Source organism: Frieseomelitta varia, unplaced genomic scaffold (assembly GCF_011392965.1).
Source record: "Frieseomelitta varia isolate USP_RPSP 00005682 unplaced genomic scaffold, Fvar_1.2 scaffold_317, whole genome shotgun sequence".
Taxonomy (NCBI): domain Eukaryota; kingdom Metazoa; phylum Arthropoda; class Insecta; order Hymenoptera; family Apidae; genus Frieseomelitta; species Frieseomelitta varia.
In genome coordinates this window covers 141869-153952 of record NW_025110054.1, presented here as the reverse complement: position 1 = coordinate 153952, position 12084 = coordinate 141869, and the positions used below count along the sequence as shown (strand labels likewise).

At 27.1% G+C, this 12084-nt stretch overlaps 3 protein-coding genes across 9 annotated transcripts; 2 read left to right on the top strand and 1 right to left on the bottom strand.

The window, feature by feature from the left end:
* Positions 1-62: 62 nt before the first annotated feature.
* Positions 63-4781, top strand: LOC122529978 (pantothenate kinase 3). 6 transcript variants are annotated; one of them, XM_043656556.1, is made up of 10 exons: positions 63-200; positions 1699-1876; positions 2343-2521; positions 2629-2802; positions 2882-3049; positions 3124-3200; positions 3276-3452; positions 3546-3681; positions 3756-3869; positions 3952-4781. In XM_043656556.1, exons 2-10 carry the CDS (start codon positions 1735-1737, stop codon positions 4003-4005), a joined length of 1221 nt encoding a protein of 406 aa, XP_043512491.1. In that variant the 5' UTR covers positions 63-200; positions 1699-1734; the 3' UTR covers positions 4006-4781. The 6 variants fall into 6 exon arrangements, with proteins under 6 accessions (XP_043512491.1, XP_043512495.1, XP_043512493.1 ...); XM_043656558.1 differs by lacking the exon at positions 63-200 and adding an exon at positions 627-738; XM_043656557.1 differs by lacking the exon at positions 63-200 and adding an exon at positions 840-1047.
* A 735-nt stretch (positions 4782-5516) lies between these two features.
* LOC122529976 (dynein regulatory complex subunit 4) lies at positions 5517-7698 on the top strand. Its single transcript, XM_043656552.1, has 8 exons — positions 5517-5688; positions 5782-5993; positions 6063-6324; positions 6393-6653; positions 6713-6880; positions 6946-7032; positions 7103-7312; positions 7370-7698. Exons 1-8 carry the CDS (start codon positions 5686-5688, stop codon positions 7583-7585), a joined length of 1419 nt encoding a protein of 472 aa, XP_043512487.1. The 5' UTR covers positions 5517-5685; the 3' UTR covers positions 7586-7698.
* Positions 7699-7995: 297 nt separating this feature from the next.
* LOC122529980 (galactoside 2-alpha-L-fucosyltransferase Sec1-like) lies at positions 7996-11700 on the bottom strand. Of its 2 annotated transcripts, none has more exons than XM_043656561.1 (3): positions 11337-11700; positions 10050-10674; positions 7996-9986 (listed from the first exon to the last, which is right to left on the bottom strand). In XM_043656561.1, exons 2-3 carry the CDS (start codon positions 10511-10513, stop codon positions 9446-9448), a joined length of 1005 nt encoding a protein of 334 aa, XP_043512496.1. In that variant the 5' UTR covers positions 10514-10674; positions 11337-11700; the 3' UTR covers positions 7996-9445. The 2 variants fall into 2 exon arrangements, with proteins under 2 accessions (XP_043512496.1, XP_043512497.1); XM_043656562.1 differs by having other exon boundaries at positions 11217-11346.
* Between the last annotated feature and the right edge of the window lie 384 nt (positions 11701-12084).

Here is a 12084-nt window from a genome sequence, read left to right as displayed (position 1 = left end):
TGTTATGTAAAATTATAATATTCATGAACTTGTTCACAGTAAAATCTTAAATCAATAAATCACGCGTGATCGTATGATAATATATTAGCATATATGTATATACGTATTTCAATATAAATATAAGACAATATAGTTCGTAAGTAATCAGAAGTTTGTAAGTTTCTCGAATCATCTTGTATGTAGCAACAAATTTTATGAGGGTGAGGTTTTGAACTAATTCTAATATTTTACAAATTTCCATGGTACAATAATTTTTAATATCATAGATTTGTGACATCAATTTAATGTTATACAATTTAATGTTATATATGTGGATAAGATAGATAATGATTTTTATGGTTTCGCGATTGTCGTCTTACGTTGTTCTGGGAATTTGAAAGGCAAATAAGAGTTTAAAGGAAGGAATATCAGACACGAGGACACTTACATGTTTTCGTGATGGTATTAACCAATAATTGTCACGCGATGTTACTAGATAAGTAGTGATTGTGATAAAAGTTTTACGAATTTTTATAAACTGAATCAATATTTCAGTAATTGTGTCGGTTTATTAATGAAACAAAATTATTATTCGATTTCTTTCTTTTTGTTATAAAATCTGATAAAAATTTGATTTTATTTATTTATTTTTTTTTTTTGATAAAAATTTTATTAATAATTATACGCAATTTTTTAATTTTTTAACAAATTTTCAAAAAGAAATAAAAAGCTAATTGCAGCTTGAAATGACGATTCCAGGTAAGAACAATTTTATTTTGTCTTTGCTTATTGCTACTAAGTATATACCGTATGTAATACAGTTATGTAGAATAGTTTTCTATTGCTTCGCTTTTATCATTGGTCAACATAGAGATAGTGCCTGTATTTTGTTCCCTCTCCTGTTTCGATTAGTCAATAGTCAATATCTATTCAGTGTAGCGTATTTCTAGTTTTTTTTTGGTTTTTGTTTGAAATTTACTACAAACTCATCTTTTATATAACATATATGGGCCGTTGTTCCTGTAATTTGTGATTCAAGATCGTGAGACGTATCGATGGCGTTATTTCGCAAGTATTGTTATTAATAATTGTCATCCATAATTCAAAATTAATTAATATTAATTGCAAATATTGATACACTAGCAACAATATGATACATGTTAATTCATCGTCTTAATAATATATCTAATCAATTTTTATCTGATGTACTTCAAGCAATTCTTTATTAGTCAATTGGAAATATATGCATTGATTGAACCATGAAATGATTTAATTTTTATCAATATAGTACAAATATAGCGTTTGAATAAGTTGAATTTAAATTGAATTCAAATGGAAATTGTTTAAAACAACTATTGAAATCTTTTATGATATTGTTAATTTTAGTGTAGTTACAAGCAGTTTTAAATGCATACTTGTCATATAATGTATTCATGTTTTTAATTCGTGCATAATTAGAATAACCTTTAATACTTGCCAAAGGAAATGGAGACTATGAATAGATAATATAATATTTATAGATATTATCATTTTTCAAAAATTTACTATATAAGTCCGCTTGTTAAGTTATTTTAATTTAATACTTCGTTGTTAGTTCATGAAGAATGTTCAGTGATTAAAAAAAAAAATTATTTATGAAAGAATTAATATTTTATCAAATTGATTGTTCATTAAATTGATATATTTTATATTGTTAATATAATTTTTTCTAATTTTCAGTCAAGAAATTAAATATTAGATTAAAAGAAACTGTAAATGACTCGAAGATCAACAATGAGCCCACAAACTTATAAAAATCACGTTACAACAAAAGCTATGACATCTAATGGTTACAATAGTACCGAGACTCCAATTAAGGAGTCCAAAAACCATTCATCACCTTGTGAGTTATTCAAGTGTATGTGTGCTTAGAGTAGCCATTTTTTATTCTTTTATTATTATTATTTATATATAAGAAATGATTGTTTAATAATCATTATTAATTATATTGAAATGATTGTTTAATAATCATACTAATTATAAAGAAATATTTTAAATAATAATTTTCATTTAAACTGATTTTTTTATATGCATTGTCTTTTCTTTATTATTATACTTTTATATTTTAGTTTTTATATGTTTATAATTGCATTTTTTTATTTATTTTCTATTTTTGTTTTTATTATTTATGCTGTGATATAAGAGCTTATACTGTATTTGTAACTCATAATTTGTTGTTGTGTGAATAAATATTATGTGCTTTATATATACCAATTTATTTTTGATAGTTGTATTTCGTTCAATTTTGCATTATTTGCAATATTTTTGATGTTTATAATTCTTTTTTATTATTGCTATTAAAATCATAATATTTATGTTCTTAGCAATGCCATGGTTTGGTATGGATATAGGAGGTACATTGTCTAAATTAGTGTACTTTGAACCTAAAGATATTACAAGAGATGAAGCAGATGCAGAAGTTGAAACTTTGAAAAATATTCGACGATATTTAACAAAAAATTCAGCATATGGGAAAACAGGTCATAGAGACACACATTTGCAAGTATGTTTCATGAGTAGCATATAATCTAGTTCTATATAGCCATAATCTATCCTTTGTCTACATCTATTCCATGTGTTGTGTAATCTATTCAGCATGTTCTGTTACAGATGGATAATGTATGTATCAGAGGTAGACGTGGTACATTACATTTTATTAGATTTCCTACAAGTGAGATGGGAAATTTTTTAGCATTAGCGAGGTCTAAAGGTATGGCAAATCTTGTGACAACAGTTTGTGCTACTGGTGGTGGAGCATATAAATTTGAAAAGAATTTTAAACAAGTAAAACATTTATCCTAATATATTTTAATACATAATATGTACTCAGTGAATTTGAATAACTTCTATATTTTTTTTGTAGGAAGTAAATATGAATTTAGCAAAATTTGATGAATTAGATAGTTTAATACGTGGTATGCTCTATATAGAAACAACAAATCCACATGAATGTTATTATTGGTCTTATCCTACAGATGATAGTAAATGTCAGAAGGTTCCTTATGATTTTTCTGAACCTTATCCCTTTTTGGTATGTTCAGTTCCATAAAATATTAAGTTGTGTATATTACTTGTAAATATTTTTATAAATACTTTTTTTTACAGCTTGTAAATATAGGATCAGGAGTGAGCATATTAACAGTTTATGGGCCAGAAAATTATAAAAGAATATCTGGTACCAGGTGTGTTTTGTTTATAATAGTATGAAAATGAATACTATTAAATTATATTTTAACCAAATTTTACTTCATATTTAGTTTAGGTGGTGGCACATTTTTGGGATTATGTTGTTTGTTAACTGGATGCAACACTTTTGAAGAGGCAATAGAATTAGCAACTGGAGGTGATAATACTAAAGTAGATAAATTAGTTAAGGATATTTATGGTGGAGATTATGGTCCATTTGGTCTTCCTGGAGATCTTGTAGCAAGCAGGTAGTATTTTCAATAATTAAATAAACGTTATTTTTAATTTTATATTTCTTTTAGCTCATCTTTTATTTAATACATGTTTTATTATGTGTTTAGTTTTGGACAGATGAATTCTAAAGATCGACGGAATGCTGTTAGTAAAGAAGATCTTGCACGCGCAACACTTGTTACCATTACAAATAATATTGGTTCTATCGCGCGTATGTGTGCTGTGAACGAAAAAATTGAAAGAGTAAGAAACACTTGTAATTAATGTATTTATTATGTTCAATTTTTAATAATAATAACATTAATTGGTAATTTTAGGTAGTATTTGTAGGAAACTTTCTTAGAGTAAATCCTATATCAATGAAACTTCTGGCCTATGCTATGGATTATTGGTCTAAAGGAACGATGAAAGCTTTGTTTTTAGAACATGAGGTGGAACATATGAAATATTCTTATATAAGCTTAAAAAATTTGAAAAAATGTATTTATGTCTTTTTTTCTTTTCTAATTGTAGGGTTATTTTGGTGCAGTAGGATGTCTGCTCCAATTTAAAGGTGAAACAAACTAATATTATAGAAAGACGAATAATATATATATATATATATGTATATATACATATATATATACATATATATATACATATATATATTAGCATTCCATTTGATATTCGAATTCAATTTTTTCATGAGGATAATTATGTAATTATTTAACGTAATTATTTATTTTTATTATCTAATTTTAATTTCTCTCAGGAAGTATTGTATATGTTGTATATGCAATTACAATATTACACCAAATTTTAACAATGATATAAACTTAAAGTCAGGATTGTATTACCTTCAGATGTGACTATATTTATTATAATTTTAATCAATGAGCACAGTATAATTATTTGGAAATACGTTAAATGATTATTATGATATATCTAATGGGCACAACCCTTGCATGAGTTTGTACAGGAATTTACAATGGACCAAAACTCAAAACGCATAAAACTTACCACAATATTCCTTATATCAGTAAAATGAGTCTACCTCATATTTTATTTTCTAAATATTTATATAAATGTACGCTCAGATTCTCATACAAGGCATGATATTTATTATATGTACGATTTTTCAATTGTTCATAATTATCATAAAAACAAAAAAATAGAAAAAGAGGGAAAGTAATTGCATTAGTAAGTACTTAATATTTGTTGTTACTATTGACTTCGTTATTTACTTTGATCTACAAAAAGCATAAAATATACATGCTTTGTAATGATAATGGCTAAAATTACTACAAAGTATATTGATTAATGGCTACATTTATAGGTTATTTACATGCATTTTTTAGCTATTTTTTAACCCATTTGCATCCGTAAGCGGAATATTCCGCACATGGCGATCGTTATTTATCACCAAGCGCGGACTATTCCGGCAATTTTCATTCATATGTCAGTCAAATGCCGCTAATATCTCAACTTAGTAGCATAGGTAGATGCAAATGGGTTAAAAAATACATTGGGTAATATATATTCATTATTAAATATTAATGTCTTATGCATACGGTGCTTCAGGATATAGACAGGATATAGATACATTGTTAGATTTTTTTATAGAATAATTTATAATGTGACAAACAATAAAAAGGGAATTATCACAATATTTGTATTATAGCACTGTAAGAAAAATGTTTTTTTTTTTAATATTTCATAATATGTTTAGCGTTATAATTGACATTTATACGAATTTACAAATATAAAAATTTGTTTATAACTTTATTTTTATGGTATAGAAACAAATGTAATTTTGTTATATTAATAAAAAATTCCTTATTGGGCGCGAGATGTTAAAAGCTCTAAACTATTATTATAAACTATTTTTAGGCTACGTTATGCATGCATTTAATGTTTTCATATTATTTCATATATATATATTTATTTATTTGTAATAAAATTATGCTATTAATGAGAAATAAAATATTTTCTTTATTATACATACATACTATAAAATTGTACATATTTTATATACATGTATCATCAATACTGTAAAGTTTTGGTTACTTAGCAACTAATCTGACAACACTATATAATTTCACATTAGAGTGGTTTTACATTTGCTAATGATAAGATATCAATATTTTAAAATAATAATTGCTACTGGAGTACTTTATAATTTATTTTTATAAATTATTTGTAAATCGGTGATAGAGAAATAGATATCTATTTTTGTGATATCCCATTCTTCTGATTTTTTTAATAAAAATGGTGAGTTTTGAAATTTCTATTTACAATAATTTAATCTATAAAATCTTAATTACATGCATAAAAATTATTTTACCTTATACTCACCTTTTGTAGGGGCCTAAAAAGGTGAAAGCACCTGCCACTGTTGATGGAATAGATACAACGAAAATGAATAGAGAACAATTAGAATTTTATGTACACAAAATACTTGAAGAAATGGAGCGTGAACGAGAAGAAAGAAATTTTTTTCAACTTGAAAGAGATAAGATCAGAACTTTTTGGGAAATTACAAGACATCAATTAGATGAAGCACAGGCAACTGTCAGGTATTATTGTATATTTGATTATAAATTTGACATTTTAATAAATTTAACTTATATATGCTATTTTCTAAGAAATAAAGAACGCGAAAAAGAAGAGTTATCAGAAAAACATGAAGCAGAGCTCAAATTGTATAAACAAAAAGTAAAACATTTAATGTATGAGCATCAAACCAATTTATCAGAAACTAAAGCTGAACACATGGTTGCCCTTAAAATGGCACAAGATGATCATATTCTTCAAGAAAATGAATTAATTAAAGATAAAAGAGAATTAAAAAGATTGCAAAAAGAACAAGATTTGGCGCACATAAATGAAATAAAAACATTAAAATTGGTACGAAAGAAATACAAAATATCATTTATTATTATTAAATATTTTACATATCTATATTTGTTATTTAGCAACATGCGGAAGAAACAGATAAGTTAATAAAACAATTTGAAACGGAAGCTCAAGAACTGGAGCAAAAATATGAACACAAGTTGACGAGTCAATATGAATCTCTTACTTTGAAACATCGTATGGAAATAACTGAAGTGGAAGAAAGAAAAAATACACAAATTGCAAATTTGATAAAAAACCATGAAGTTGCATTTGCGGAAATGAAAACTTATTATAATGATATTACCCTTAACAATTTGTCTTTGATAAAGAGTATGAAGGTACGATTAATTGAAAAAACAAGTTATTTATATCTACAATAATATTATTGGATTTGTAGGATCAAATGGATGAAATGAGAAGTAATGAAGAACGCATGAAAAAGCAAGTGCGAGAGTTAACTATAGAAAATAAAAAATATTCTATTGATGCAAAATCATATGAAGAATCTTTAGCAAATTTTACTCGTCAACTTGCAAATTACGATAAAGATAAACAAAGCTTGATTGTCAGTATTTACAATTCTTTTTACATATGTGAGTAACTTTTTATATAAAATTTTAATTCTTTCAGAATACTAAAAAAAGACTAGCAATAACTATGAAAGATTTGGAAAATTTAAAATGGGAAAATGAAGTATTAGAATTACGTTTTGAAAAGGTAAATAAACAATATATGTTTTTTTAAAAATAAAATTACATTAATTCATTGAAATTATCTTATTGTTTAGTGCCAATCTGAAAGAAATGAATTACATTCAAGATTTGTCTCAGCAATACTTGAACTCCAACAGAAGACTGGTTTAAAGAATGTTCTTTTAGAAAAAAAACTTGAGAAATTATCAGATTTATTAGAACAGCGTGAGGCACAGATCAGTGAAGTGCTTACTGCTGCTCAATTGGATCCAGTGGCTGTTCTTAACGCTAATAAAAAAATAGAGGTTTGTATAATCATTGCAAGATATGCTTTTTTTTTTAAATACAATATTTTTTTGTAGAATATGTTGAATAGAAAAAATAACGCAATACAAGATCTTCAGTATGAATTAGCAAAAGTTTGTAAAGCGCACGACGATTTACTCCGAACATATGAAGCTAAGTTACAAGAATATGGAATTCCAAAGAGTGAACTTGGTTTTCAACCATTGAGAGTAAAGGCAATAACTACAAAGTTAGGATTGGGCCCAGCTGGTCTTGTTACTTCAAATCATTAGTCTATTCAATTTTAATAACATTTTTTATTTTTGATTAATCGTATAATACATTTTCACTAACAACTAGTGAAATGTAAAAATAATAAAATCAGATTAATGCAGAAAAATTCAAATGATATCCGATACAGAATATCTTTATTTTGTGAAACAAATAAGTTTCAGCGCATCCGTTTTATTTTTTTATAAATTACATAAAATTATCACAGAATGTACAGAGTAGATCATATTGATGCCTGATAGTTGTGTACTCATACAATTCTATCTATCAATCTTTTCATTATTTGTTTCAATTATAAATCATCATGCATCTCCATTATATCTTTTTTTATAATTATTTAACAACTAACAGGCACAATTATACTGAAGATGTTTCATATATGTATATATATATATATATGTATGTATATATATAGATTTTATATATAGATATTATGACATATATAGACATAGACACATTTACTAGTCTAATTTACAAAATATTATAAATCGAATATATCAGGTCACGTGGTTAATAAGGTTCAAACATTTAAATACATATATGTATATATATGTATATATATATATATATTGGGCTTATGTAAAATACCTTTCCCTCGAATCTATTAATTTTGTCAGTTCCAAAAACATTTAAATATTAAGTGAAGAAATAATTCATTGGTTTTTTCCTTATTATGCATTTGAAAACATTATATAATATTTTGTATAGATATAATCTTATTATGTATGTATATAAGCACACGCGTATATGCGAATGCATTTATATTTTTTGTACACACATATAATTATATATACGTATGTATACATATATATTTTTTATACATGTATATGTATTAAGAATTTGGCACAATAAGAAATAGAATCACAGTTGAAATCATTGTACATCATAAGAGTTATGGTTTGTTAATACTTTTTTTTTCTATATCTGCAAGTCCGATTTAACGTTCTTCACACTTGAAAAATGTCTTAAATATATATAATGTAATTTAATTATATTTTGCATCCGATTGTTATGTTATATCACAACAGAAGAGATATCATGATTTTAGAAATAATAATATGAACATACAGCAATTTTTAATTTTTTAATTTTTAATTTGACCACTGTAAAGTCTTCTTGCAGATTTTTAGATTTAGTCTCAGTTCATTGGTTCATTATGTCAAAAGAATATTGAATCTATTTAATTTCTCAGAGCCACATGAATATGAATCATAGATAGTAAAAAAAATAAGCATCTGTTTTAATTTTAGACATTAGTGGTCCATTGTTCCATTGTGTATATCCCTCTTCTATATTAGATTCTTATGTATTCATTAAAGTATGCTATCATTAAAAGTGCGTGGGTTTCTAATATCTTCATTTTATAGTGCCATAATTAAGTGAAAAACTATGCGTACTGTTTCTATATAATTTAGCATTATGCTTATACTATTTTCATAAAAATTTTGTAAAATATAATGCTACACTTTCATTTGGGTTTTTAGAAATTGTTGAACAGATATGAATACGCAATAAACCTTTCAAAGACAAGCCTCTATGGTAAATATCTATATGTATGCCGTTTCTTTGCTATATTGATATAATAAATTAAATTTTCGAATTTAAGAAAAAAAATTGTCTTAAAAATTTTATCTTAAAAATTGTAAGCAATAAGAAAAACGCTTGTGTTAATAAAAAAAATTTTATAGAAAATTTTCGTTTCAATTTTGAAAGAAATACAGATAATATTATCCTTGCATTATAAAATTGAACGAAATAACCATTAAAAGTATTTTCCTCCGTATAAAAAGTATTTTCAATAAAATATTTGTACATGCATTACTTTTAATTTGAGATCCATAGAATATTTTTTTGATTCTTATTCAACTCATTATCTTCCAATTTGGCAAAACTTCGGCAATTAACGTAGAAAAGTATGTTGTTACGTTATATACAACGGTTTCACCAGCAGCTAAAATTGCGCCGAACGAACCATACGTACCGTAATCTATAATACTGTGATTACATGCTGATAAAACTGCGAGATCTTTGCCCGGACCTTTTGCATTCATATCAGACACGAATTTGATTCTATGTCTTTTGCTATTTAAATTATACTTGCACCAAACTATATTATCGCTAGTTACTACAAAAACTACATTACGATACTTGCCAATAAAGTAATCCATTGCCGCGAAATAATAGCTGACTGGTGCAGGTCTGATCTTTAATTTCTGCCATAGGTAATCCACATAATCTGTTCTTCGTATATGCACGCTTACAAATGTTGGTTCAGATAAATTAAATTCCTCTGCCACCTCTCTCAATACTTTTTCTGCATAAGCTCTTAAATTTGGCTTGAATGTAAATTCTCTTCGTACATCATCCAACCACACCAGAATAAGAGACCAATAAGCTGCATGCCTGCAGAGTAAAATTATTAAAAAACATGAAATATCAGTTGCAACAAATAATAAAAGAGCTTACCTTGGTATAATGATATTCTGTTCTGTACTGTTCCATTGACTAAGAGAATTAACAACTTGACTAACATCCAAGTTACATCTTCCAATGTAACTGAGTGGTGGAATACTCAGATTTTCAAAGTATTCTTCAAGAGTTTTTAATATACAACGCGGCATAAATGGTTCCAAGCCAGTCCTTCTTGCAGTGGCCCACACTGATGCATATTCCCAGATTTGATTTCCAAGCCTGCCACCTTGAACTGCAGAAACTATTCCATACTTGGGACAGGGGTTCCTCCATTCGGGTGGTATTCTGATATTCTTTAAGGTAGTGCGGCAAAGAACTTGCTCATATGATGAGATCTTTATATGGCGAGCTGGTGGGTTGGATGTGTACATAGGAAACAGGAAGACATGGATGCCGAAGACCACTATCAGAGCAAGAACTATTGCACTTGCAAGTACATGCTGCTGAGCGTGACTCATTATCCTTATATACTCCTGTATAGCGTAGTCACTACGTATGGATCAACTCTTTTTTCTATCTTCTACTGCTTTCTGCTTATTTATTTTCTACTCTTCAACTTCCACTAGTCCGGCATTTCGTATCTACAGGTGTGCCATGTCCTTTGCTTTTCGTCGTACATCTTTGCAATGATAATATTATTTTTATTGGACAGTACATGCTACTTAATTGTAAATGATAACAAGATATGAATTGTGTAATTAATGATGATAATAGAACTAATTGAAAAAAATATATGTATTTAAAAATGTTACGCATTTTTTTTAATCCAATTAACAAAAACATCGTCTAAAATGTTAATAATTTTTCGTTCGGCTGGAAAGCGATAAGTAACATTATTAAGTAATATAGGTCGATGTCGGTCAGACAATGAAAAGGACATGGCCTAGCATATTTCGTTTAAAAGCTGCTAATTTAGCGAGGTTTTATTGTACAAAGCACGATATAAATCGTAAATCAAAACTGTTTATTGATATTTGTTTTATTTCGAATCTAATGAGATTATATTACATGTTATATATGACACTATAAGGTAGTAACAGGTGGTGAACTTCAAACATTACACGAACTTTGATATATACCATATATGTACAAGAGTAATATTTACTAATCACATAGCTACGTACAGCATATAAATAAAATTGTAAAGAAAAAGATACTTACACTGAAGTGACAAAAAAATCGTTAAAACATATGATATACGTAAGTGTTAGAGACAACTGAATTACATTTGACACTTGGATCGAGTCATCTTAAATACAAACGACGACAATGTACACTCACCTGTCGCACACAACGATTGACATTCAATTCGAAATCCACTACCATCCAAAAGATTTATATTCACAACCTTTTTATTTCCACCACTCATATTTTCCCGGCGAAATCGATGGGTATCCCGTGCATTGACGCTTGTTGCGTATTTGCACGAGACGTTTGTATGTATTTGTTGAAACGTTATTTCCTCGACGCGAGTAATCACAATACACTCATTTTTCGCATTACGGAGTTTTATTTAAGATGAAGTTGTTTAAATAAACTGTTGAACGATCAACAACGTTCAGCTCATGTAGAATTTGCATTCTTCGAACGGGGAATGTTTTCTCGATTGATGACGTCATGAAGAACCGTCACTCTTGGATATTATAACCATAGACAACAGAGTTGTAGATTTACGACTCTATTGAATTTCGTGTTCCACGTGCTGAAATATTGAATATTCTGAAAATAAAAGAGTGATCGAGGTATATGAATTCCTCGTCTGTACTTAAACCATTGACTACTAATAGCATTGAATAAGAATAAAATAGACTAGACTAGATTCTAGTCTGGTTTATTCTTAAAGAAATTAAATTTATTAGATTTTTAACTCAAAATTAGATCAGAAGATTCAGAAAATAAAATTGCAGACATGATTTTTTTACAATTTACAAACATATTTGTAAAAATTTTATTTAAATAGAAAAGAATTAGGAGAACGAAATTTGTATTTTTTCTTCCAATTTATATACAATGTACAAAATGCGCGCGC

Excerpts from the sequence above, each read along its gene's own strand:
- LOC122529980 (XM_043656561.1), bottom strand. The coding sequence starts at position 10,513 with ATGAGTCACGCTCAGCAGCATGTACTTGCAAGTGCAATAGTTCTTGCT. Across the intron at positions 9,987-10,049 it reads CAGAATATCATTATACCAAG|GCATGCAGCTTATTGGTCTC; the intron begins GTAAGCTCTTTT and ends TTTACTCTGCAG.
- LOC122529976 (XM_043656552.1), top strand. Across the intron at positions 7,033-7,102 it reads TAGAATTACGTTTTGAAAAG|TGCCAATCTGAAAGAAATGA; the intron begins GTAAATAAACAA and ends CTTATTGTTTAG. Across the intron at positions 7,313-7,369 it reads ACGCTAATAAAAAAATAGAG|AATATGTTGAATAGAAAAAA; the intron begins GTTTGTATAATC and ends ATTTTTTTGTAG.
- LOC122529978 (XM_043656556.1), top strand. The coding sequence starts at position 1,735 with ATGACTCGAAGATCAACAATGAGCCCACAAACTTATAAAAATCACGTT. Across the intron at positions 2,522-2,628 it reads ATAGAGACACACATTTGCAA|ATGGATAATGTATGTATCAG; the intron begins GTATGTTTCATG and ends GTTCTGTTACAG. Across the intron at positions 3,201-3,275 it reads AAAAGAATATCTGGTACCAG|TTTAGGTGGTGGCACATTTT; the intron begins GTGTGTTTTGTT and ends CTTCATATTTAG.